At 33.4% G+C, this 25,052-nt stretch overlaps 1 protein-coding gene across 2 annotated transcripts; it reads right to left on the bottom strand.

Moving 5' to 3' along the window:
• Positions 1-1,297: 1,297 nt before the first annotated feature.
• acsl1b (acyl-CoA synthetase long chain family member 1b) lies at positions 1,298-23,753 on the bottom strand. Of its 2 annotated transcripts, none has more exons than XM_042737958.1 (21): positions 23,649-23,753; positions 18,253-18,465; positions 18,056-18,170; positions 17,746-17,810; positions 16,015-16,116; positions 14,880-14,979; positions 14,443-14,618; positions 13,188-13,220; positions 12,993-13,044; positions 12,643-12,716; positions 10,549-10,626; positions 10,293-10,427; positions 7,985-8,119; positions 7,785-7,880; positions 7,634-7,706; positions 7,455-7,543; positions 6,138-6,254; positions 5,478-5,621; positions 5,295-5,396; positions 5,070-5,141; positions 1,298-3,792 (listed from the first exon to the last, which is right to left on the bottom strand). In XM_042737958.1, the coding sequence occupies exons 2-21, from the start codon at positions 18,445-18,447 to the stop codon at positions 3,652-3,654; spliced, it is 2,094 nt and encodes a 697-aa protein (XP_042593892.1). In that variant the 5' UTR covers positions 18,448-18,465; positions 23,649-23,753; the 3' UTR covers positions 1,298-3,651. The 2 variants fall into 2 exon arrangements, with proteins under 2 accessions (XP_042593892.1, XP_042593891.1); XM_042737957.1 differs by lacking the exon at positions 23,649-23,753 and adding an exon at positions 20,145-20,298.
• Between the last annotated feature and the right edge of the window lie 1,299 nt (positions 23,754-25,052).

Genomic DNA, 25,052 nt, shown 5'->3' with positions numbered 1-25,052 from the left:
TATTTAATTTTAATCATGTACATCTCTTACATGAAAAATTTGAATTTATCATTATTGTCACGATAATGTATTTTAGTACAGCTGAGTGATTTTAAGAGTGCACTTTAGTTTGTCACACACATGATAGTTGCTTTGGCTTATCTACAGGTCATTTCACACAAGATACAGCTTGAATAAAACAAACAATAAAAACAACCTGTGCATAATAAACACAGAATTACAATGAACCTGAAGCAGCAACCATCAATGAAACATAAGGACACATGTGGAAAGCTCCTGTATTCTGCAATGCTGTTACAGCGTAATGATATGAGACACGTCACGTCCATAATATTACACCTGAAAACATCCGCCATTCAAAGCCTTCACACAAATAGCCAACAAAATTAGATGAGAAAGTTAGCTGTCTTAAAGTCAACATTAAAGATGAGGAAAGCATCATATAGACAGCATATAGCTTATATAGGTACACATTGTAATCACACAGGCTGCGTTTAAACTCAACGGACCTTATACATGAAACACAAGCAAAACTAATTTGAGTAAATCATTCATAAAAACAGATTTATGAACCATATGCACATGTTTTGTAAGGCACTTTTCTTTGTAAAGCTGCTTTAGAATAAGTTCTATACAAATATATAGAATTAAACAGAAAATGTATCTGAACAAAAATCTGCTTTGCTAGTGTTTCTTGAATAAAGGACCAATAACAGTTGCTTTCCTAAAATACAAAACTTTCCTTTTTTTTTTTTTTTTTTTTTTTTTTTTACGTCCTGTTAATAAAGAGTCCAGAAAAAGGCTTCAGAACATTAAAATATCTACTGGAAGACAATATCATGAAATATTTCCCACTCCATCTAGTGTCCTTCATGTTGATCGTGAGGTACAGTACAAGATTATTGGCTTTTTTCCTCTTTTTTTTGCATGTTTCCCTCTCTCATCAACAACACTCAATGCAGCTGATGTCCATTAATAAGGCATATTTTTCCCTGAGAGAGTACGTGATATTTCCCAAATACACACATACACAATGTAGCTTCTTCCACTGAAGCAGTAGTTTAAAAAGTTAAAAAAAAAGTTTAAAAAATATTTTAGAGAAAGCCCACAAACTTAAAAATGAGGGTTTGCTGTTTTAGAGGAATAGTTTGCTTAAAGTGTACTCAAGCCATCCAAGATGTAGATGAGTGTTTCTCCATAAGAACAGATTTGGTGAAATGCATTACATCACTTGCTCAGCAATGGATCCTCTGCAGTGAATGGGTGCCGTCAGAATGAGAGTCCAAATAACTGATATAAACATCACAATAATCCACAAGTAATCCACATCACTCCTGTCCATCAATTAACGTCTTATGAAGAGAAAAGTTGAGTGTTTGTAAGAAACAAATCCATCAAGATTTATTAACTTTAAACTGTCACCTCCTGGCCAAATACCAAAAGTCCTTAATCACCCTTTCAAGTCCATAATCAAGGACTTATTAAAGCACCATTTATTTTATATCAAGCACCAATCAAATTCACACCCAGCATATGTAGCGTCATGAAAGACCTCTTACAGTACTTAACATTTCACGTACACTTAACATTAACATAAAAAAATCAGAGTAAAGAGGTATTGAATGTGTAGGTTTCATAATTTTAGACCATTTTGAGCAGTCGTGTTCAAAGGAATTTTGAATTTCTCAAATACTGATAAAAATATATATTCTTGCATCAAACTGGTTTTTGCTGTAATTCTTGTAAAAGATTTAAATTTGAAATATTTTCTTATTTTTTAAAATTAATAAACAGTGGTTAAACAGGGCTTTACACTTACTCACTTGTGTTCCTAATTAAAAAAAAAAAAACAATTAGGAGCACAGTCAAATATTTCAGGGGAACCTTCTAATCAATAATCAAAAATTCTGATCAAATATTAGCCTTCCCATTACAAGATGATATCTGACTCCTTAAAGTGATGTACCAATACCTTTGTAATGGCATTTTTCTAACTTTATTAAAAGTATGTAATCTTTTGTCAAAGTCAAAAATATATATTTATAAGCTGTTTTAAAATTTCGAATTAAAACAGCAGAATAAAAACAAGTAGAATAAGAATAAGTTACCAATCAAATGAAATAAATTAATTTGTACTACAGAGGTGCATTGCACAGAAAAAGTGGCTTCTAGGTGTATTTTCAGATGATTTAATGAGGCTCAGTGGTCACATGAGTGCAATTAAATTCATAACTTCATGTTGAGGTCAATGTTTTAAATATAACATTGTGAATATAGAAATATTATATGATTTAAATAACAGAAAAAATACTTTAAAATGAAAGTAAATCTGACAGTAGATGGAGGCAAGTCACTGATTTTATGACTGAATCTTTCATTCAAATGATTCGTTCGAACAGCTTATTCATTCAGGAATGAAGCCAGTGTTTGTCTTTATGAATGGGTAACTGAATCAGATTCGTTTAAAAACGCCCATTCATACATACATAAAACAACGCTGTGTTGAATGGAGATGCGCAGCGGCTCAGCTGTTACTTTGTTTGTATTTTTAACTATTTTTGTTGAAGAAATAGAACAAAATTAGGCAATAGTGTTAAGACAATGCAAGTCACTTAATATTAACTTCTTGTTTAATGAACTGTTGTATTAAATCAATATCATTTTGCAAACTGCCTTAATCATTAAAAGCTGTCACTCTCCTTCGTTCATCGCGATCTCACAAAGTTCCATTATAATCAACGCAGCTCTCTACACTGCACAGTGAATATCTTATTTACACCCCGTCTACACTTTGTTTGTTATAATGAGAGGATTTGTGAGCTTGCAAAACTCGGCACTGAACAAACAGTGTTTTTCGCATGCCAAGTTTTTTTCTCGTGCTACCCCATCTCCACCCCATTCATTAGCGCTGTTTCGTTTTGCCTTTGACATTGCATATAGGAAAAAAAAAATTAAATAGCACCATTCTACTAAACAAAATTTAGTTTCAAATGTATTTCAAGCACTTTCAAGAACCTATATTTGTTTTCAAGTACTTTCCAGGCCTTGAATTCATGTGTCTGATATTCAAGTACTTTCAAGAAGCGTGGGAACCCTGTGTGGACTATGTTTTTAACAGCTGTTTGGACTCTCATTCTGACGGCACCCATTCACTCCAGAGGATCCATTGGTGAACAAGTGATATAATGCTAAATTTCAAATCTGCCAAATCTGTTCTTATGAAGAAACAAACTCATCTACTCATCTTGAAGTGAGGATGAGTACATTTTCAGCAAATTTAAGCAGAATAAAATGTTTGGCTTATCTGCATCATCTCATTAGAAAAAACTGCACTGAAATAAAAGAGGAATATTATTTTGTACTCAATAACAGCATTAGATTGTTCTTGCTCGTGGATTTCTCTTCCCTTTCTCCTAAAATAGTCAAAGGTAAAAATGATGGTGTCAAAATGTAGGAACGTTTTCCTGAGGCAGGATGTTTAAAGCTGAAGTCGAGGCGAGTAACACAGCTGATCTAGGATATAATCTTATTCTGAAAGGCATATAAAACTGATGCTACATCAGTTGACAACAAGCTCTCTCAGGCCTCTTGTTTTGAACTAGGTCTTTTCAGTCGTGGGACCCAGATCAGCTCTGTTACATTTCCTCGGCTTTATATTTTGATGTTGGAGTAAAGCTCATCGATCAGTTTCCTGAAGCAGTCCCTGAGATCAGCGCGTTTGGCTTTCAGGGTGGGCGTCAGGAGGCCGTTTTGGATGGAGAACATCTCGGTGTGAAGAGCAATGTCCTTCACCTGAGAAGTGAAGATGATGAAAAAGCAGCCATCATTTATAAAATCATTAATAAGGGTCAGTTTTACTAAACGGGGCAAATTCGCATGAGAGCACAATTCCAAAACAGCGCCGATGGGCGAGGAAATGTCTGCGGGTGATTTACTAACAATGTGCAAATTAAAGACGCAACATCTCATTTACATATCGACCAACGCCAAGCGCAGCGCAAGTTAGTGTAGTCGTGAATAAACAATAAAAAATAAATAAGCCACAGTACGTTAAAAAAAGAACCAAAAAACGAAGGTTTGCTAGAAGTTTTAATAGATATTGCATGACTCCTAGTTGAGGTTTCAAAGTCGTCTTTTATTTATTGAAGCAAATTAAAAATAACATGGCTTGGCAGATGATTCGTTCAGATAATGTGTTCTTCTGGCATTCAGAATAAATTAATACATCCTATCCCTTCCACCACGCGCTCTTTGTTCTCTGCTTGCCTCCTCTAGCAACAATAACTGCAGCCATTTCAAGCTTAAAATAGTTTAAGACATGCTTCTTTTGGGCGTTAAATAATGATGCAAATACCAGTAATCTGACGAGTGCAAACCTTAGTAAAATCTGTTGCGTGATTCATTTGAATACTCTCATCCCATTACTTTTGTGTTAAAAAGGTCAGGTGCAAAAATACCTGTGTCCACTCCTTTTCAGCACTAATTCGTCATTGTGCATCTTTAGTAAATCCTGACAGTACAATTTTAATGCCAAAAAACGGTTTGTGCTGGCACAAGCTGTTAGTAAACGCCTTTAATGTGATGCATGTTTGCCAGTCACACTTAAATCAAACGGATCAAATTTCTGTAATAGTACTAATAAACTTAGTACTATTACATTGTAAATACACAATAACTAGGTTTATCATTAATAAATCAAATTTGTTTAGTTCTCATACACACTTTAACTAAACAAATATTGCTTGTTCCATATTTTAGCCTTATACATATTTCTTAAATAAACATATGTAATTATTTTCACAATGAAAATATTTATGGTAATTCAAAGCGCAATTTGTGCACATGCATTTTGAAAATATGATTATTTAAATAAAATCAAATGCAAATAATTAATAATAAACTATGCCATGATTGTTTGGAGTGCAGAAATCTTACTTGGTTCTTACCAGTTTATTTATATATAATTCACAATTATGCAGCACACATAAAGTTTATTAGTTTAAGTTAAAACTGTATAATCCAAATGAATGGAAATTAATATTTTTTGAGTCTATCAAGACAAACCTCACCTGTTCAAAAGACTTCAGGCCACTTTCTTTACCCAATTTCACAATATCCTCCAGAATGGCTTTCTTCACCTCCTAAAAAAAAAACATAAAGACACATTATTTACTTTCAAACTTTGTGATTTGTTAGATATATGCATTTTATTTAAGACCCAAATATACCTATGAATGCAACTCTCTGAAAAGTGTGGAAGTGAATAAAAATGCACATGGAAGATCTGTCTTTACCTTATTTTTGCACAGTTCTTCATATGAGCCCTCTATGCCTCTCTTCTTGGCCCAGCCGGGCAGAAAGTCTGGATCAGGCACAATGATGGCTACCAGACAGGCCTGTGGAGAAAATGAGAGAACAATAAATAATACAGACTTGTTCTGTAATGCCTCCATCTGCGTGCTGGTCTCTCTCCTCACCTGCAGACTGTCTCCATGTACGAAAGCCTGCGCCACAGCTTCACTCCTGATGTAAATGTTCTCGATCTTCTCTGGAGCGATGTATTCACCCTGAGCCAGCTTAAAAATGTGCTTCTTACGGTCCACAATCTTTAGAGTGCCATTCTGCAAAACAAAAATTATGTGGGAGTTAAGTATATCGATATAGCAGGTTTCAGTTTGATTCTTTCACTAATAACTGAAAACTATAAAATAAAAGAATTATCAAAATATAACCAAATAGTCCATTTAAAGAATGGCATATTTTATGAATTAAACCTGTTCTGCTAAAAGATCCAGTAGCTAAATAGTTATTTAAAATATGAACATTCATAAACATACACTTATGTTAGAAAATGAGTTCATTAAATGACACTTTTAAATATATTCAGATAGTAAACAGTTATTTTAAAATGATTAGTTTTTACTGTATTAATGATTAAATAAATGCAGCCTTGGTGAGTAACGTTTTTTTTTTAAAAAACTTGAGTTTTAATTCCACATGTACACATGTAATTAGCTGTATCATGTTTTATTATTTGTAATGCACCAAAATAGTCTATCTATATTCTTCATTTTCTAAATTAGAATAAAATGTGCCTGTGAATGCAGAATGAAGGTCCTCTATGAAACCACTCTTACCGGCAGCCACCTGCCAATGTCTCCAGTGTGAACCCAACCGTCTTCATCAAGAGCCTCCTTCGTCTTCTCAGGGTCTTTCAGATACCCCTTAAAAACATTAGGACCCCTCACACACACCTGCCAGAAACAACACACCTGTCAAATCGAATGTGTGAAAGACCACATGCAAACACACAACTAATAACACATAACACACATCAAGGTTATTACTGTTAACTCAAGCTAAACCATGAAAAAATAATTTTATTATTTGAAACAAAATAAACCTTAACTGAAATAAATACAAACTGAACTGAAACCTTAAATACAAATACACTAATATTTTTAGATAAATAATTTTGTACATTTAAATGACATTTTTTTAGTATGATTTTAAGTACTAAAGTACTAAATAAACTGAAATAGATAAATAATAAAAACTAGATATATTTTAAAAATAAAATATAATAACTATACATATATTTAAAAATAAATAAATCACAAAAACTTTCAAATTAATGTAAAAACAGAAAGAAAAAAAACCTCAAATGATTAACAAAAACTATAATGGTGTCTTTTTTTTCCAAAGCATTAAAAAAAACCTTCATACAACTGCAACATTTTGAATTTATTTCTCACATAACCTCGTTCCACTGCAATAAATTTAAATTTATTTAAAAATGTATTTTAAAATTTTTTTTATTTACTGTATACTTGTATACTTAATATACAAATTATGTAAATACAGTAGGTCTATATTTAAATTATAGTATAATGTTTACATTTTCAAATACATACTCATATCCAAAATGAAGGAATAAATGAATAAATAAATAAAATTTAAACATATATATTACTGCTGTCAGACGATCAATCGTGATTAATCTAAGTTTTTGTTTACATAATATGTGTGTATACTGTGTATATTTATTATGTGTATATAAACACACACACATACAGTATATATTTTGAAAATATTTACATGTATAAACATTTATATATTTATATTCTTATATTTTAGATTACATATAAATATATTTAATCTATAAACATAACATATTTTTCTTAAATATATGCATGCATGTTTTTGTATTTATATGTATGCATAAAAACTATACACAGTACACACACATATATTATGTAAACAAAAACTTTTATTTTGGATGCAATTAATTGCGATTAATCATTTGACAGCACTTATATTTATATAAAATATAAATATAAATAAAAATTACAATCTTAATCTTTAATACATTAATGGTCCGTACGTATAATAATATGACTACATAAAATCACTACAATAGTCCAATTTATATTAAAGCAACACAAACACCGTACCTCTCCCTCGCCTTTAGCAGCATAATAGTTCATCTCTGCCACATCCACGAGTTTGATGTCATTACAGGGCAGAGGAGCTCCAACATGACCTGCAACGACACCATAAAACAGTCAACATAAACATGCAGCTGTGTTATTAACTTCATATGCATCAGTGTGTGTGTGTGTGTGTGTGTTACCCGCAGTCCAGTCTCCTGGTATTGTAGCTGTGCTGCCGGCAGTGCATTCAGTCTGACCGTATCCTTCATAAAACTGCAAGGAAACAACATTTACTTCACAACCAGCGGTATAAAATATGGTGGAATGAGTCTAAATGTATGTGTTCATTACATGGCAGCCCAATGCAGCTCGCAGGAAGGTGAGAACAGGAGCTGAAATGGGAGCCGCTCCAGTTATCATCATTCGAACGTGTCCTCCAACACTGGCCTACAGGGGGCAGCACAGACCCATTACTACACTAAACACTACAACTCTTTCTAATTTTGTCAGCACAGAAGACACAGCAAGCACATTCTCAGGTCAATAATCACCTGGACTTTCTTGAAGATGATCTTGTCCCACACACTGTCTCTCCTCATGATCCCGCTCTTCATCTCGTTCTCTTTCCTCCTGAACGCAAACTCCAGGATGCGCCTCTTCAGGGGACTGTTGACCTGTCCGTAGATCTACAAGAGGGTTTCACTACATTACTACTACACTAGTGCATCTGACACGTAAAAACACTACGAGGGGAAAGACATGAATGAGGTGATAGATCACAGATCATACAGTAATGAATGGTTACTACATGTTTTACATGTATTTAGGCATATGATCAGTTAAGTATTAGTACTACCACTACTACAAATAATGATAAATTATTAATAATAATAAGAATAATATTCAAAATAAGTTTAATTTTAAATCAATAAAGAACTACATTACTATTTTTCTAGTACTACTATTGCGCTATAAAATAAAATAAAATACTAAATTAATAATAATAATAATAATTACAACAACAACAATAAATTGCTATTACTTTTATTATTACTATTATTAAAATATTTTATTATTATTATTATTTTAATTATACAAATTTAAATTTATAAATAAATATATCATAATTGCCTTAAAATAACTGCATTATAAAAAGGGGTATTTATTAATAATATTAATAATAAAATATAATAATAATGACAAATTGTTATTATTCAAATTATTTTTATTAACATTTGAATTATAAAACTAAATAAATCAATAAAAATATTGCAACTGTTGTAAAACTATTTGTACTATTAAATAAAATGAGTATTTATTATCAATAATAATAATAATACTGTTATTAAAAATATTTTATTATTTTAATTATACAAATTAAAATCAATAAATCAATACATCACAATTGCATTATTGACAATTACATATTATTATTATTATTATTAATGACCATTTATTAATGACCATTTATTATTATTAAATAATTGTTGCAAGCAATATAAAATTAAATAACATTCGTATTTAATAGAATTAATAACATTAATAATAATACCTTTTATTTTATTAAAACGAAATTACAATATTATTATTGTTTGTTTTTATTAAACATTAAACTATTACAATAAAGAGAAAGATTAAAGGGGTCATACTATGCTTTTTCACTTTTTGAATTTTAGTCAGTGTGTAGTGTTTATGTTTGGGCATACGAATGATCTTCGAACTTTACAAATCATAAAGTTCACTCCAAAGGGAGAGATTTAGTTTTTTTAAAAATCCCTTTTCAAGAACTACAACGAACGGCTCGTTTGGACAACAGTGTTGGTTTCCGGGGTTTGTGATGTCATAAAGCGGCCCATTAGAATATCATTAAAATAATTCCCACCTACAGAAATTCGAATGGTTGGGGGGTGGGGAGGTGCGAGGTCGTGGTTAGAACTCTTGGTTGAGTGCATCAGACAACACCACGAAGAAGAAGTGCTGCTGCAGAGTTAGTGCATCAGAGAAAACGAAGAAGAAGAAGAGCTGCTGTAGCATCAAGTTTCAGCATGTCTAAAGGCAGTTACATACCGGATAAGAACTGCAGCACCGTGTCTAGAACAATTCTTATCCCATGCCCAAACGTTTTTGCTTGGGATTCCGGAAGCGTATGATGTTAGGAAAAAGTCGTTGCAATTTATTTTTAACTCTGTTCCTGAGTATTATAACCCCAATTTGCTATTGTGTGCTGCGCATTTTACTGAGGACAGCTACCACAACAAGGGAGTACAGTTCCGGTTTCGCCCAAAAAGCTTTTGCTGAAAGATGGAGCAAGGGGCGGGGCAGTACTGAAACACCGTCTAAGCTGTTCGCCAATCACAACGCACTCGGACAGCTAACCAGTCACATCACATTTAGTTTTTCGGAAGGCGGGCCTTCATCAAACTCGAAACTAATCGAGCCGTCTGTGCCAGGCTGGGGAGAAAGATATTGTAAAAATGTAAATTATGTGAAAAATAATGCGTTTTTCGAACCTACAAGCATGAGAACATCTTCTAGTACACTCCCAAAACAAAATCAAGACTTTGTTAAAGAGCATAATAGAACTACTTTAAATCTTGAATCTATTGAGCTGAGAATTTGGGAAGATATATAACGAGTGCGGCATTTTCAAATGCATGTTACAAGCAACCCAAACTCAGAGCATTTGCAGAGGTGGAGTTAGTACGGAGCAGCATTTACTCAAACACATTTTAAATGTATTTGAAAGCAGCCATTTTTTCCTCTGATTTACACATTCCTGTTTGCTGCAGGTTTAATCTAGTTTCTGTGATCACTCGCAGGTCTACAGGCTCTTAAACTAATATCATGACCACATCTCACCTTGTCAAACATGCGGTTCAGCAGACGAGGAACCACAGGGAATACGGTGGGCTTCAGGGTCGAGAGGTCATCCATCAGAATTCGAATGTCCCCCTGGAAGTATCCGATACGTGCGCCGTGCATCAGAATCACACCCTGAGAGTGAGGAAACAGCATCAGTCCACATGAACAGACATGAGGCGTCACAAGCAGTGCACCATTTTTAAACCATAAATAATGTGTTTATTAAAAAAACTTAAAAGCACCCAGCACAGACCTGTACGACTCTCTCAAACATGTGTGCCAGGGGCAGGTAAGAGATGTGTGTGTCCTGAGGACCGATGGGGCAAGTGGGCTGCAAACGTGAACATCAGAAACATGCAAATTACTCTTTTGTTTAGCTGATGCTTTTATCCTAAATATTATTAAATTTTCTGTAACATATTACAGTTCTAGTCTCCCTGATGGATCATTTTGTTCAAATAGAAATCACTGACTGATCAAAAAAAAAAATTATTGTAGCTATAAAAGAAATGATTACATTTCATTATAAAATATCAAATTATAATTTATAAAGTAAATAACACACTTATTTCAACAAAATTACATTACAACAATGTAAATTAGCATTCTTTTCTCATTACAGTAATAATAAGAAATAGTTGGGGATGAAATGTGCTTTGTCATGAAAATATCAAGCAAAACTTTCTCAAAACGTTTTTTCAAAGACTGTTTGAAAATAGTACAAATTGTAATATAAATTAAAGTAAAATAATCTGAAAATATTAAAGGGATACTCCACCCCAAAATGAAAATTTTGTCATTAATCACTTACCCCCATGTCGTTTCAAACCCGTATTATATTAGTTAGTCTTCGGAACACAATTTAAGATATTTTGGATGAAAACCGGGAGCCCTGTGACTGTCCCATAGACTACCAAATAAATAACAGTGTTTAGGTCCAGGAAAGTATGAAAAGCATCGTCAGAATAGTCCATCTGCCATCAGTGATTCAACCGTAACGTTATGAAGCGACGACAATACTTTTGTACACAAAGAAAACAAAAATAACGACTTTATTCAACAATTCCTCTCCTCTGTGTCTCTCTGCATCAACGCAAACTGCGTACGCTCTTCTGTGTCAGCCATGACATAATGATACGCTTTCTATGTGTATTTACGCTTTGATTTGAAAGAAAACAGCGCATCCTTGTGGCGCGGCTGACACAGAAGAGCATATGCAGTTTGCAAGACACAGAGGAGAGAAATTTGTTGAATAAAGTCGTTATTTTTTTTTCTTCTCGTACAAAAAGTATTCTTATCGCTTCATAACGTTACGGTTGAATCACTGATGGCAGATGGAGTATTCTGACGATGCTTTTCATACTTTCCTGGACCTTGACAGTGTTATTTACTTGGCAGTCTGTGGGAAAGTCACAAGTCTACAGGTTTTCATCCAAAATATCTTAAATTGTGTTCTGAAGATGAACAAAGCTTTTAAAGGTTTGGAACGACATGGGGGTAAGTGATTAATGACAAAATGTTCATTTTGGGGTGGAGTATCCCTTTAATATGAATTAAATTTAACAGATTATTAAACAGATCATTAAAGAAAAATGTGACCCTGGAGCACAAAACCAGTCTTAAGTAGCACTGGGATATATGTAGCAAGAGCTAAAAAATAAATTGTATGGGTCAAAATTATAATTTTTTTCTTTTATGTCAAAAATCATTTGGATATAAATGAAAGATCATGTTCCAATGAAGACATTTTGTAGATTTCCCACTGTAAATAAATCAAAACTTAATTTTTGATTAGTAATATGCATTTGCTAAGAACTCCATTTGGACAAATTTAAAGGTGATTTTCTCAATATTTAGATTTTTTTGCACCCTCAGATTCCAGATTTTCAAATAGTTTAAATCTCAATTTCAAAAAATTGACCCTTATTACTGGTTTTGTGGTCCAGGGTCACAAATATTACTTTTTCAAAAAATAAACCAAATATGCACAACAGAATCTTTCTAGTTAGTCACTTAACTGATGCTCTTATCCTAAATATCTGTAATACAGTAACATATTACAGGTCCAGCCTCCTGGATTTCTTACAAACAAATGACTGAATTTAATTGTAAAATAAATTATTGAATTCAATTATAAAATTAAAATGCAAAATAATAATCATTTTAACAAATATTACACAATATAAATAATATAGTGTTTCTTGTCATTAAAGTAATGAGAACTGGGGATAAAATGTGCTTAACTGTCATGAAAATAAGTTTTTAGCTAAAAGGTGATCTGTGTTCTGCTTGACAAATGTATTAAAAGTTGTGTGCTTATAGGGCTATCATTTGAGGATGTATTTACCTTTGTGACGTAGATGAAGGCAGAAACATTAGACACTATGTTGCTGTGGGTGAGCATCGCTCCTTTAGGGTTTCCTTGAGAAAACAAACATCATTACACTCAATTCACATGTGGCCTGAAATTCTTCTTGATTCTTCTTGAAATTTTTCAAACTGATACTACAATCAAGAATTTGGAGTGCTAGAAGAGGCATTTACATTTCTGCATCGGTCAGACACTTTTATCCAAAGGACATTACAATGCATTGAAGCCAAATTTACATTGATATCAATTCGTGCATTTTCTGGGAATTGTACCCATGGATCTTAGTGTTGCTAGTGCTTAGAATGAAGTAAACAAAAACATCATACCTGTGGTTCCACTTGTAAAACAAATAATAGCCAAGTCATCAGGCTGAGGGGGCTGCAAATACAGGAGATATTATATAAATATTGAGAATTTTTAAGAAATAATAAAGGTACAGAAAAGTAGCATCCAGACTTTTTCCAGAAAGAAACCTTTTATAATTATAAAATATATATAGAAAAAGAAACAACAGTACTAACCACAGGATGCTGTCGATGAGCCTTGCCGATATTCTGCAAAGGAATATTATAGGAATAAATAAATGATGGAGACAGAGGAAGCTCAGTGAAAGAGGAAGAAATGCAAGGTGAATGAGCTTTGTGTTTGTGTCTGACAGCAATCAAACACAAGCACAGCCAATATAAACCTTCATCTCGCTCAGGAAATAAAAAGTCAAGCGGCAGATCAAACTTAGAAAGCTAAGTGTAAATAAGCATTCCCAAACTGAAGTCCACAAGATGATCAAATGGTAATTAACTCATACAAATGTAAAATTAATATAATTAATTTATTAATAATTAAATAAAAAACTAATAATTTTAAAATAAATATAAAAACACTTAATAAGCAACTTACATTATGAAAATGTATTAAAATAAATGTGTAATTTAAACAAAAAAATTACAAAAAAATTATAACATTTAAAAATTAAAATAAATACATAATAAACTACATATTTACTACAAATTAAAACATAAAATATTATATAAAATATCTAAATAAATAATGAAAAATAATTCAATCATAAAAATTTAATATTAAAATAAAAACAATATTAAATTAAAATAGACTTTATTTAATCAAAAAATGTTACAATGAAAAACTAAAGAAAAATTCGAATTAAAATACAAATACAAAAATATCATCAAAATTATATTAAATATAAATATAAAATATAATATAAAAATAAAACAAAATGTGAACCAATTAAATCTTAAAATGTAATATTGAAAAAATACATATTAAAATAAAAACAAATCATAATAAAAAACATACTAAAATTAAATATTTTATTTTTTTTATCTGCATGTCATGTGACTAATAACAGTCATCAAAGAAAAGTGAACATGCAAAAAGGGTTTTAAATTAGTGAAATATAACAAATATGTTTTGAATTTTTTTTTTTTGTGGATATGGTACTCTATGGTGTTCTTTTACATAAATACTATTGTACATGAATATGATATTCATATAGTTCATCCAATTCCATAACTGTAACATGGTACTTTTTTTAAATAAGTTAGCAGGCTTGAATGATGTTCTATAAATAGCAGCTGAAGTGTCAGTGAGCTCTGAGGGCAAGCGTTCAGTAACGCATGTCACCCACTTTCCACAGCTGATCAGCGATCCGGGTCACAGCAACACAAACAAACCCCATCAGACGCAAACACATGCATCGATCACATCCACTGGGGTTAAGCAAAGATTTGAGCAGACAATCTGCGGTTTATTCACCTCTGCGTCTCTCAGACTGATGATGTCGATGCCACACTGCTGTGCTCTGCTGACCAAATCAGTGTCAAAGTTTTCAATGAGGATCAGGGTTTTGACTGAGTGCTGCCGGCCCGAAACACAGTCCAACAGCAGCTTGACCTTCTCAGGTACGTCACATACGACTGTAGAGATACAGGCTGCAAAACACACACATATGCATGTAGTAAAACAGACAATCATAACAAAAATAAACAAATACATTCATTCTCTTGATCTTGATGCTGAATACTTAAAGTTAGAGATCTCTAACCCTAATAATGACCAAGCAAACACCAATAAAAAGACAACAGGGACATCTTATATGACACATCTGCATGCTAACTAAAATCAATGACTAATAAACAAACTTAATGTAAACACACTATTTCAAGATGAAACTGCATAAAAAACTGACATACTTTTGTCGAGGATGTAGCTTATTGCTTCTGTGCCCAAGGTGTCATACAGAGGAACTGATATCAGAGAGTATGTGTAGCAGGCCAGCTCGGAAATCGTCCACTAGATAAAGATTTCTGACATTAGTGATAAAATATTTGCAATCTCAAACGTTAGAAGATGTACTGCACATTTGTTCATTGTAACCTGTTGGTCACAAATTTAGAGTCCCAAACAGAGCAAAAACAAAACACAGGAGATTTTAAAGTTTTCATTCCAATTTAAATTGAAATTAAAGATTCATTTTATCTTTTAAAGGTGAAATGTATATTTTCTGCACCATTACCAATCGGAATTGCAAAAAATGTTTTATAACTGTTTGTTTTATTTTTTTTTTCTATCTGCGATTGGTCACACAAAGACTCAAAAACGTGTGCTTCTGGATGAGAACATTTTTAATATAGATAAAAAAAAACAGATTTGAAAAAAAATTTAGCATTATATCACTTGCTCAAAAACGGATCCTCTGCAGTGAAAAACGCTTTCAGTGGGTGCCATCAGAATGAGAGTCCAAACAGCTGATAAAAACAAATCCATCATTAATCCATTTGTAACTTTAAACTGTTGCTTCTGGACAAATAATAAGTCCATAATCCACGATAAAGCTTCATTCAGTGAAAAGGGCGGTTCCCTGTCGTCTTCTGTTCTATGCATATTTCTCTCTTGATTCAGACAAGACTTTTCTTTACTGGAGAAAGCATTATTAATTATAGAGGACTTATATTTTGCCTGAAGCAATGGTTTGATATTAAAAAAAATGATGGATTTGTTTCTCAAAAACATTCAGCTTTTCCCTTCCCAAGACTTTAGTTAATGGACTGGAGTGGTGTGGATTGCTTGTGTATTATTGTGATGTTTTTATCAGATGTTTGGTCTCTCATTCTGACGGCACCCATTCACTGCAGAGGATCCATTGGTGAGCAGGTGATGCAATGCTAAATTTGTCCAAATTCAGTCAAGAAATCTTCTGCAAATTTTCAATTTTGGGTGAACTATTCATTTACAATGAATTGCATTATTAATTTAAACCAGGTTCAAATCTAAACACAAGTGTAAAGATACATTTGGGCAATAAATCACATATTTATTAGCTCTGACCTCTGGTCTGTTCCGAGAGAAGATGCCGATGTAGGGGTCTCCATCCTTCGAGTGTCCTTTGTGCAAAAATGCTGATCCCAAATTCTCTGCTCGCTCAATCACCTGATGAAGAGGAAATGACAAACAACGTAACCATACCAGAAAACCACTTATGCAGTTCACTGTGCACAAGAAGGGTGGAGAAATTAAAGAAAAGATCCATATCCACCATAAATTTATTCTCTAAATAGTTTAAATCCAATTCCAATTCAAAGAACTTAATTTTTCTATTAGGAACTTAATATGTTAAAGATTATCAGTACATGCATTATCATGTGCAATCTATGTAGCTTATTAACAAGACAACAGCATAAGGAATGTAAATTTGACTGCTTCAGCAGTTAAACAAGTTGTGTAAGGGCAACCTTCACAAAAACGCCAACAACCTACAAGAAACCTGCACTTAAGAGGTCTGAAATCCAGAACCAGCTTCTCCACAGGTGTATGCCGGACGCTTTGATTACACATCACACAGATTAGTGTCTCGCTGTATGAATTACTTCACAGGTTTTACAGCATGCTAGATGTAAATTATGTAAAGTTTTTATGAAATGACCCACTAGGTGCACTAGGTAACTTATTAACTTGAGATCCAAGAGAACAGTAATGTGAGCTATAATAAATCCCAAAGCTCAACAATAAAGATGGGCGGATGGCATGCACCAGTTTGAGAGATGGGCCGGTTCTGCATTGTGACATTTTACATGTGTACTCTTATGTCTTAAAATACTTCTGTTTTCTGTGATGGATTTAACATTGTGAAATCTGCTGATTTAAATATCACCAAGGTAAAGTTATGAAGCATCAGTCCGAATGCTTTGAAAATTACGAACAATAAACTGCACGCCATAATTTCTAGTAAAAGTATGTTTATGAATTTATTGCTGCTGAGTTGAACTGTAAATGCAAATTTCCAAATATTATGGAAAAATAAGAATGTAATAAATTATCTGCATTTTAATTATTATTGATAACCTTAAAGAGTTAGTTCACCCAAAAATTCTGTCTTTAATGACTCACCCTCATGTCGTTCCAAACCCGTAAGACCTTCGTTCATCTTTGGAACACAAATTAAAATATTTTCTGATGAAATCTGAGAGCTTTTTGGCCCTCCCATAGACAGCAAGGATCCTTACACAATCAACGTCCAGAAACATAGCAAGGAGATTGGTAAAATAACAAAAGAAAAAAATAACAACACTAGGGTGACATGGAGGAAACAAAATGTTGAATAAAGTCGTTATTTTTTTATTTTGTGAAAGTATTCTCGTAGCTTCATAAAATTACGGTTGAACCCTTGATGTCACATGGATTACTTTACCGATGTCCTTGCTACGTTTCTGGACCTTGATCCTGTAAAGATCCTTGCTGTCTATGGGAGGGTCAGAGAAAATCAAAAATATCTTAATTTGTGTTTCGAAGATGAACGATGGTCTTACGGGTTTGGAACGACATGAGGGTGAGTAATTAAAGACAGAATTTTCATTTTTGGGTGAACTAACCCTTTAACATTTAATAGGAAATATAAAATAAATGTATTGCTTACTTACAAAACTGTAAAAATAAAAATCAATCTTAGTGATGAGGTTAGTGAAAATATCAGAAGACATACATAATTACAAAAGCATGTATGAATTACAAAAAGCATGGATCAAAACAGAAACAGACATGGATGCAGAAGTGTGATCCTACCTCTGAGTACGAAAGCCATTCATACGGCTGCTTTGGTTTTCTCGATCCCAGACAGGGACCGTTATCTGAAAGAAAATATAAAGATATCACATAAAGGCCAATTTGATTTTTCAGTTTGTTGTTTCTAAACAGAATATTCATCATCATGTGATTTATTAATGCTGACCACTTAACCACAGGTTGCCATAGCATTTCGATGCAAAATATAACTATATCATCACCCAAATCATTATATGAAGTTAGATATACAAGTTCAACGTTATCATTTATTTATTGCTTCAAGGTTGAAATATAAGTGAAAAGTACATACTTGACTCCCTCAGACCCCTGTGAAACCACTCGTATAAGGTCTTGGCGTCCTCGTAGAAATGGCTCAAGAGCGGTCCTCCATTTAAAACCGCCCCTCGACGAGCAAATTCTCCACCCTGATCGACAAAAAACATATTTTATATTCTCTGATTGCAGTAAGACAGGCTTTGAGTTCATCTTAATGTAGTATTGTCTTACCGGCAGCTCTACTGACTGCATGCGCAGGTCACAGGGTGCTTTGAGGGCTTTGGGTCTGGTGGCGAACCAGTACGCCGTGACGGCGGTGAACGCACCCATGCCGAGGAGGGTGTTTGTGGAGAGGCTGTGGAAATAGTCCCTCACCTCGGACAGCTCAGGGATTCGAAGCTGCTTCAACAGTTCGTGTGCCTGCATGACTACAGCAAACTCAATCTGTGGAGGACAACAGGGGATAAATTAGACCCTACTCTGCTCATACCCTGGCACAGGGAAAAAATACTTTGATATTACCATATTTATGTGTCATGGAATGGCAAAAAATGTCAAAAGACAAAAAACTGATAAGCAGAGTTGACGGTATCTGTTCCTTGTTTGTTGTAGTGCTTGTTTTTGTGTTTTCAAAATTGAATACAAAAGACAAGTAAATAAAAAGAAATAAATTAAAGTAATTAAGTAGTTTACCATGGTGCATATCCAAAAAAAAGGTATTATTCGTGAAATCATTTTAAAGGAGAAATTAAAGAAATACACAAATATATATATATATATATATATATATATATATATATATATATATATATAGATATATATATATATATATATATTATATATATATATATATATATACACACACACATACACAGTATATATATATATATATATATATATATATATATATATATATTATTCCAAGGAACTTCAACAGATCAAAAGGTGGAATTACCTTCATGGAACTTCCAGGAAAAACAAAAGAAGGTTGTTTTATTACTTTTTTTTTTTTTTTTTTTTTTTGCATTGTGACATTAGTTTCATGGCAAGCACATTTTTTAATCCCAGATAATTTACCATAAGGAACAAATGAAATATGAGAAATGTGATTGTGTCTGGCAGGCAACTTTTTTATTGCCCGTCAGTGATTCATAAAATCAGTCCTGTAAAATCTGTTTTTGTTGGCACATTATTGAGCTGTAAAATCCTGTCAAGTGTTTTGAAATATTGTGGAAAACCCTTTGATTAAATCTTAGCAATCAATTGGTAATCAAAGTGAACTGTGACACATTATCTTTGCAGGGAAACAGTCAGTGCTGAAGGGTCAAACTGATTAAACGATCAGACATTCTGCAAGGTTATCTTCATCTAATACACCTGTGATTCAGCTCACATCAAGCTTTGCATTTACATAACAACAAACCTTCACAGCAATCAACACTCATGTCATTAAACCTACATTTTACAAAACAGGTTTCTGGAAAAAATTAACACCAACAGCTAACAATGCACTGATCATCAACATTTTAGTTGAACAAAAGGAAAGTTTTTTATTTGATTAGTTTATCACAGAAACTGAGGATCTAAACATTGAAGGTCCAACTACACATTATAATCATATTCAAATTGCAACAAGCTAACTCAAGCTAACTTAGCAGCAGCATTACGCCTTGAGTCACCTTAGCCAGCTGTGTGATTCATGTTAAACCTTGCGAGGACGCGTTACCCCTTTAACCTCTCACCCACTTCTATTCTTACTGCCCCGGGGCAGATCATTCTGAGAAACCGCCTTCACTTAGTGAGTAAAAAAACAGACACAGTGTGAAGCACTTGTAAACTCATGCATGACTGCATACTAACAACTCAGAGTTAAATCCTGTGGAGACTTGGAGCTAAAATACTCCGACCCATTCAAGATCCTCATTCATTCAGAACAGAAAATACTAAATTCTCTGCATTCTGACAAAAGCTATTGTACTATAAAATAGTTTCTCCAACTTGGCTAGTACAAGCCTTTGCTTGAAAACCCGCCCTTCATCAAGGTGTTGACTGCAAAGTCAAACCATCTCAAATCAATTGGCAAGAACTCAACATGACCAAGACACAACACACACACACTTCACCTGAGACTAGAAGAATGAGGTACGTCCAAATGTGGGCGCCGATGTGCTTCCCACAGCCACAGAATCACACCAAAAGGAAGGTGAAACAACCAGGTGAAGGTAAAAACAGTTCAGTCAACTACAGGTTGAGTTCATGTGCAACCGCGGGTCAGACCCCTGCCCACCCCTTCCTGTCCCTTATTGGACAGAAACCCACACTGAATCAGCCAATCACAGAACAGGAAGTCAAACAAGCAACAACCAATAGTTAAAGTCCTCAAATAAAACACAACTGACTATAGATATGATTGTTACTGTGTCAGTACTCACCAAGAGCTATATGCTGATTACATTATGTGTCAATAATTGACAAGTGGTTATTTTCCATTAGTTATATGTTAAGTTCTTTTTTAAAATGTTATGTGTTAAAATAAAGGGTTTTTTTTTGTTTTTTAGATTTCTATGGTCTACTCATTAAAAAAATCCTGAAAAAAACAATGAATTATGATCTACACAAAAAATAGCAGCACAACCGTTTTCAACATTTATAATAATTGGAAATGTTTCTTGAGCAGCAAATCAGCATATTAGATTGATTTCTGAAAGATCATGTGACACTAAAGACTGGAGTAATGATGCTGGAATTTCAGCTTATATATCTGTCAGTCACTACATAGCATCACACTTCTGTTTATTTATCAAAGATCCCCTTATTATCTCACTGTGTTTGGTGTCGACCCGTCACGAGGAGCTGATAAACATAAACACTTCGTCTCATTCCACTGGTGAGGAAACTTTCCAGGGCAAAGGTAACATGACCACAGCCACGTCCTTTAAACTCGGAGTGGGGGTGAGTGAGACCAATGACAGACCCTCAGGCTGGTCACCCGATGGGCACAGACACAACCCCCTCCCAGAGCAGGGCTGCTATTTAAAAACAGTGGCACAACAAATGGAAAAGAGTGGCATGAGGTTGAGTGGAACAGATCCAGATATATTAAAGGCATGCGATTTATGACAAGAGACCAGCGGACATATGACATCCGCATTAGGCTCCAGAACAAGACAGCTTTCCACTGATTTAAGGTGTAAACTTTAGTGCAATGTGAATTAAGTCCATTTATGTTTATGGAAAGGGGGAAGTGTGAATAAAACTTTTATATATATATTAAATAACCAGTATGATTATTTGCATTTTTAATAACATTCCCAGCAGAATTCTCACTAATGTAATACACCTCCTTTTGGGTCCCATTGTTTTTTTATTGGTGATTCATTATAAATTAGATATTAATACTTACTTAACATACATTTTATCATTATAAAGGCAGGACAGCATATGATACTACCATTACATAATCTTCTGATCAGAAGTCTGGGGTTGTTAAGATTTTTTTATATGTTTTTGAAAGAAGTCTCTTCTGCGTATCAAGGCTGCATTTATTTGATCAAAAATAAAGTAAAAACAGCAATATTGGGAAATATTATTACAATTTAAAATAAAACAAAATTCTGTGATGCAAAGCTGAATTTCCAGCATCATTACTGCAGTCTTCAGTGTCACATGATCCTTCAGAAATCATTCTAATATACTGATTTGCTGCTCAAGAAACATTTCTGATTAATAATATTGACAACAGTTGTGCTGATTAATTTTGTGGAAATAATATATTTTATTTGAGGATTCTTTGAAGAATAGAAAGCTTACAGGAACAACAATTATTTAAAGAAATCTTCAATAACATTATAAATGTCTTTATGCACTTTTCCAAAAAAAATGAACAAAAATACTTCAAAAATTAAACCATAACAAATGGCTCTAAAATAGGTTAACATTTTTATGCAAAGCACAACTTCTTATGCTTTATGGTGAATTATGACCCCAAAATATTCTTGAGGTTTCATGAGATTCACTTCTCTACTTTTCACTCTAGATCATTTCTTTCAGTCATTCATAAGGAATGTTTAAGCCTACATAGTTTCAAAACCCACACAACAGACAAGATTGCATCATACTGACTGTCGAACACTCAATGACAAGTTCCAATGAGACTGAGCAAACAGAAACGGTCAGGAGGTGCTTACCTCAGCATTGATCGTCGTCAATAAATAAATATTGACCAATCAATCAGCAGATGTACTGTTTTATCCATGATAAAGGACACACAACTAAAGGCTAGTCAAACTGAGAAGTGGAAAGTGGTGTCTTTGATCCAATTTTAAATATAGCAGTGCTGCTACTATTCAAATACCACAACATTAGACAATTATGAGTCTGTTGCATCATGGGTCAGTTGACCTTATTTACAGCTTTAGACAATAATAAACCTAATAAACCAGATTAAATCAGACAGGCAGCATCGGTCTGACCTTGTGAAATCTATCACATGTCTCTGACCGGGACAAAGGTTGAGTTTTAACTATGAGTGTTGACAAAATATATACTGCCATCTCACTTGTAAATTCTTGAAAAATATATGTGACCTATAAATGCATGGATGAATGCAACAATCAGCAGCATTCATCATTATTAATAAAGATGAACAGGTGTTTCTACAGGCACCCATTCACACGCTCAGACGCCCATGACCTTCTGTCCTGCGTATCAGGAGTCCGTTTCCAAACCCTTAGTTTCTATCATACCTGTTCATTAGCAACATAATGACCAAACCAAACAAGCCCTGCAACAATACCAAATTACACATGAATCACATTGTCTTAAACCAAAATACCAACCATCTACACAACCACAATGAGGGCAAGAAATAATAGTGTGTACACTACAGCTTCACAGTAATGGCAAATCTGAAATCACATGAAACTGCCTGCATTGTTTGTTTTTTTTTCCCCCATGAAAGGCTATTGTTTAATACTAAACCTTTAATTTATGCACACAGGTGATTTCCACAGGTAGGAGGGATGCTGGAAATAGAAACATGCTGTTGCCATACAACAAGGTCAAAAGAGACACAATGGATCTCATGCAAGACGACATTCTATGCAGGCAAGAATACTTTAATACAGATTAATGCTCTAAAATTAAAATCTAAAACTGTACTTTTGCTGAACCGCATGATGAATGCATTTAGAGGTCAGCAAGTTAAATTAAGAACTTGAGTCACACACATATGACAGATGACTTTCTGTCTCTAATTCACAAACCAAGAGCAGCTTTAAATATTAAACACATAGGCTCTTTACAAAACACATGCTCATTTAAAAGTAAGGGTTTGCACTTCACACAATGTGCATTTGTTAAATTATTAAAATACATATCCAAACAAAAACAACTAAAGTCGAAACTGGAATAAAGAGGAGTTCACAGTGTCATATTTCAGTTCCATACACACATGCTCTTCTGCACTCATCCGTATGCATCAATGACACGTTGCAATGTTGCAAAACACCATCAAAGTTGTTATGGTTCTGTATAACTATTATGCTACTGTATAACGCATTTCATTACTCAGTGAAGAATAAAATACATCAGGAACTACAAAAGACTTTTAAACCGGCTTTACTCACGTGTATGAGACAGAACTCTTCTGATAAACGCCCATGCGTGTGTCTGACAGCGAGCGTTTACTACAAAATATCTCAAAATCTCCACCAATCAGCGGCGCCGTATGAATGGACAGACTGTAAGGAGGCCTGTGATTGGTGGCTCGTTCGACTCGCAGTAACCCGCGTTTCGCCCTCGTTCACCTTTGTACAGACTTTCACAAGCGGGAGCGCGCGCATCAATATCATATCTATACTACAAGGGATCGATAAATACACCAAATATATGTAATAATTCAGCGGTATTGATGATTTAATATGCTAAATATTCACTATTTATAAAAAAGGTCTCGGATATAAATTATTATATTGTCATAGTACTAGCCTACGTAAGCTTGAGTTTTATAGATTTTTTTTATAATTGTTTTTGTTGTAGTATTAGTAGGCTTGGTTAGCTTGCTCACTATATGTTTTTATTTTTTTTTTTTCCTCAACAAGAAGGTGATTATATTGTCATAGTACTAGCCTACGTAAGCTTGAGTTTTATAGATTTTTTTTACAAAAACATTGCACATGCCTCAACAAGAAGGAACAAAGGGGAAAAAAATTAAAGTGGGATTTTAATACAGAAAATATACTTTGCAGCATTGTTTTATTCATTTATTTATTATGTAAAAATGTTAAAGGAGGAGCATATATTAATCGTTTTAATTGCTTTACTATTTTTAGATTTTGACATCACATCTACATACATTTTAATCTCTTTTGCACCATAAAAAGAGGTTTGTCTTTTGTAAACTTGCATTTATGAATGTGAAATTTACATAATAATAAAATCAAATTTATAATAAAACCAACATCATTTAAAGAGCAATCCTTGATATAATAACCCAAAATCACATGTTTTTAAAATATTATCAGCAATGAAAACCAAAAATGCTGGGTATATTGGCAGGACGGTCAAAACAAATGAGAAATAATTTCAGTGCAGCATTTGCAAAAAGAACATTTTAAAAAAAAAATTTTGTTGGATAATTTAAACAATAATTCTAAAGGTAGAAGAAACATGTGGAAAGCATTTCCTTCCCCATTAATGGTTAACTAACATTGTGTGACAAATATAAATATTGTATGATATGGGGAAAATATTATAATAATAGAGGCTGTTCAAAATCCTGCCGTGCCACAGAGTGCCACTTATATAGCCTACAGTTACAGTAGTTTTCCCAAATTGTTGTTCATGTACATAATGACCTGTGCTGCAAAAGATTTACTTTAACAGATTTACAGCTTGAATAAAGCCTAAAATTAGAAAATAAATAAATAGAATACTTCTTAGAATACTTAATTTAAAAAAATAATAATAATAATTTCTTTATGGTCAGTAGACAAACCAGTACAGTAAGCATCTCAATAAAATAAAGTCAA

The sequence above is a fragment of the Cyprinus carpio genome, chromosome B14 (assembly GCF_018340385.1).
Source record: "Cyprinus carpio isolate SPL01 chromosome B14, ASM1834038v1, whole genome shotgun sequence".
Lineage (NCBI taxonomy): Eukaryota > Metazoa > Chordata > Actinopteri > Cypriniformes > Cyprinidae > Cyprinus > Cyprinus carpio.
This window is presented reverse-complemented; position numbering and strand designations above follow the sequence as displayed.

Bases quoted from the DNA above. Each gene is read 5' to 3' on its own strand.
- acsl1b (XM_042737958.1), bottom strand. From the start codon at position 18,447: ATGCAGGCACACGAACTGTTGAAGCAGCTTCGAATCCCTGAGCTGTCC. The intron at 13,221-14,442 runs GTGAATAAACCG...ATTCCTTTGCAG, and splicing joins TCAGTCTGAGAGACGCAGAG to AATATCGGCAAGGCTCATCG. The intron at 10,428-10,548 runs GTCTGTGCTGGG...CCTCACTCTCAG, and splicing joins TGTTTGAGAGAGTCGTACAG to GGTGTGATTCTGATGCACGG.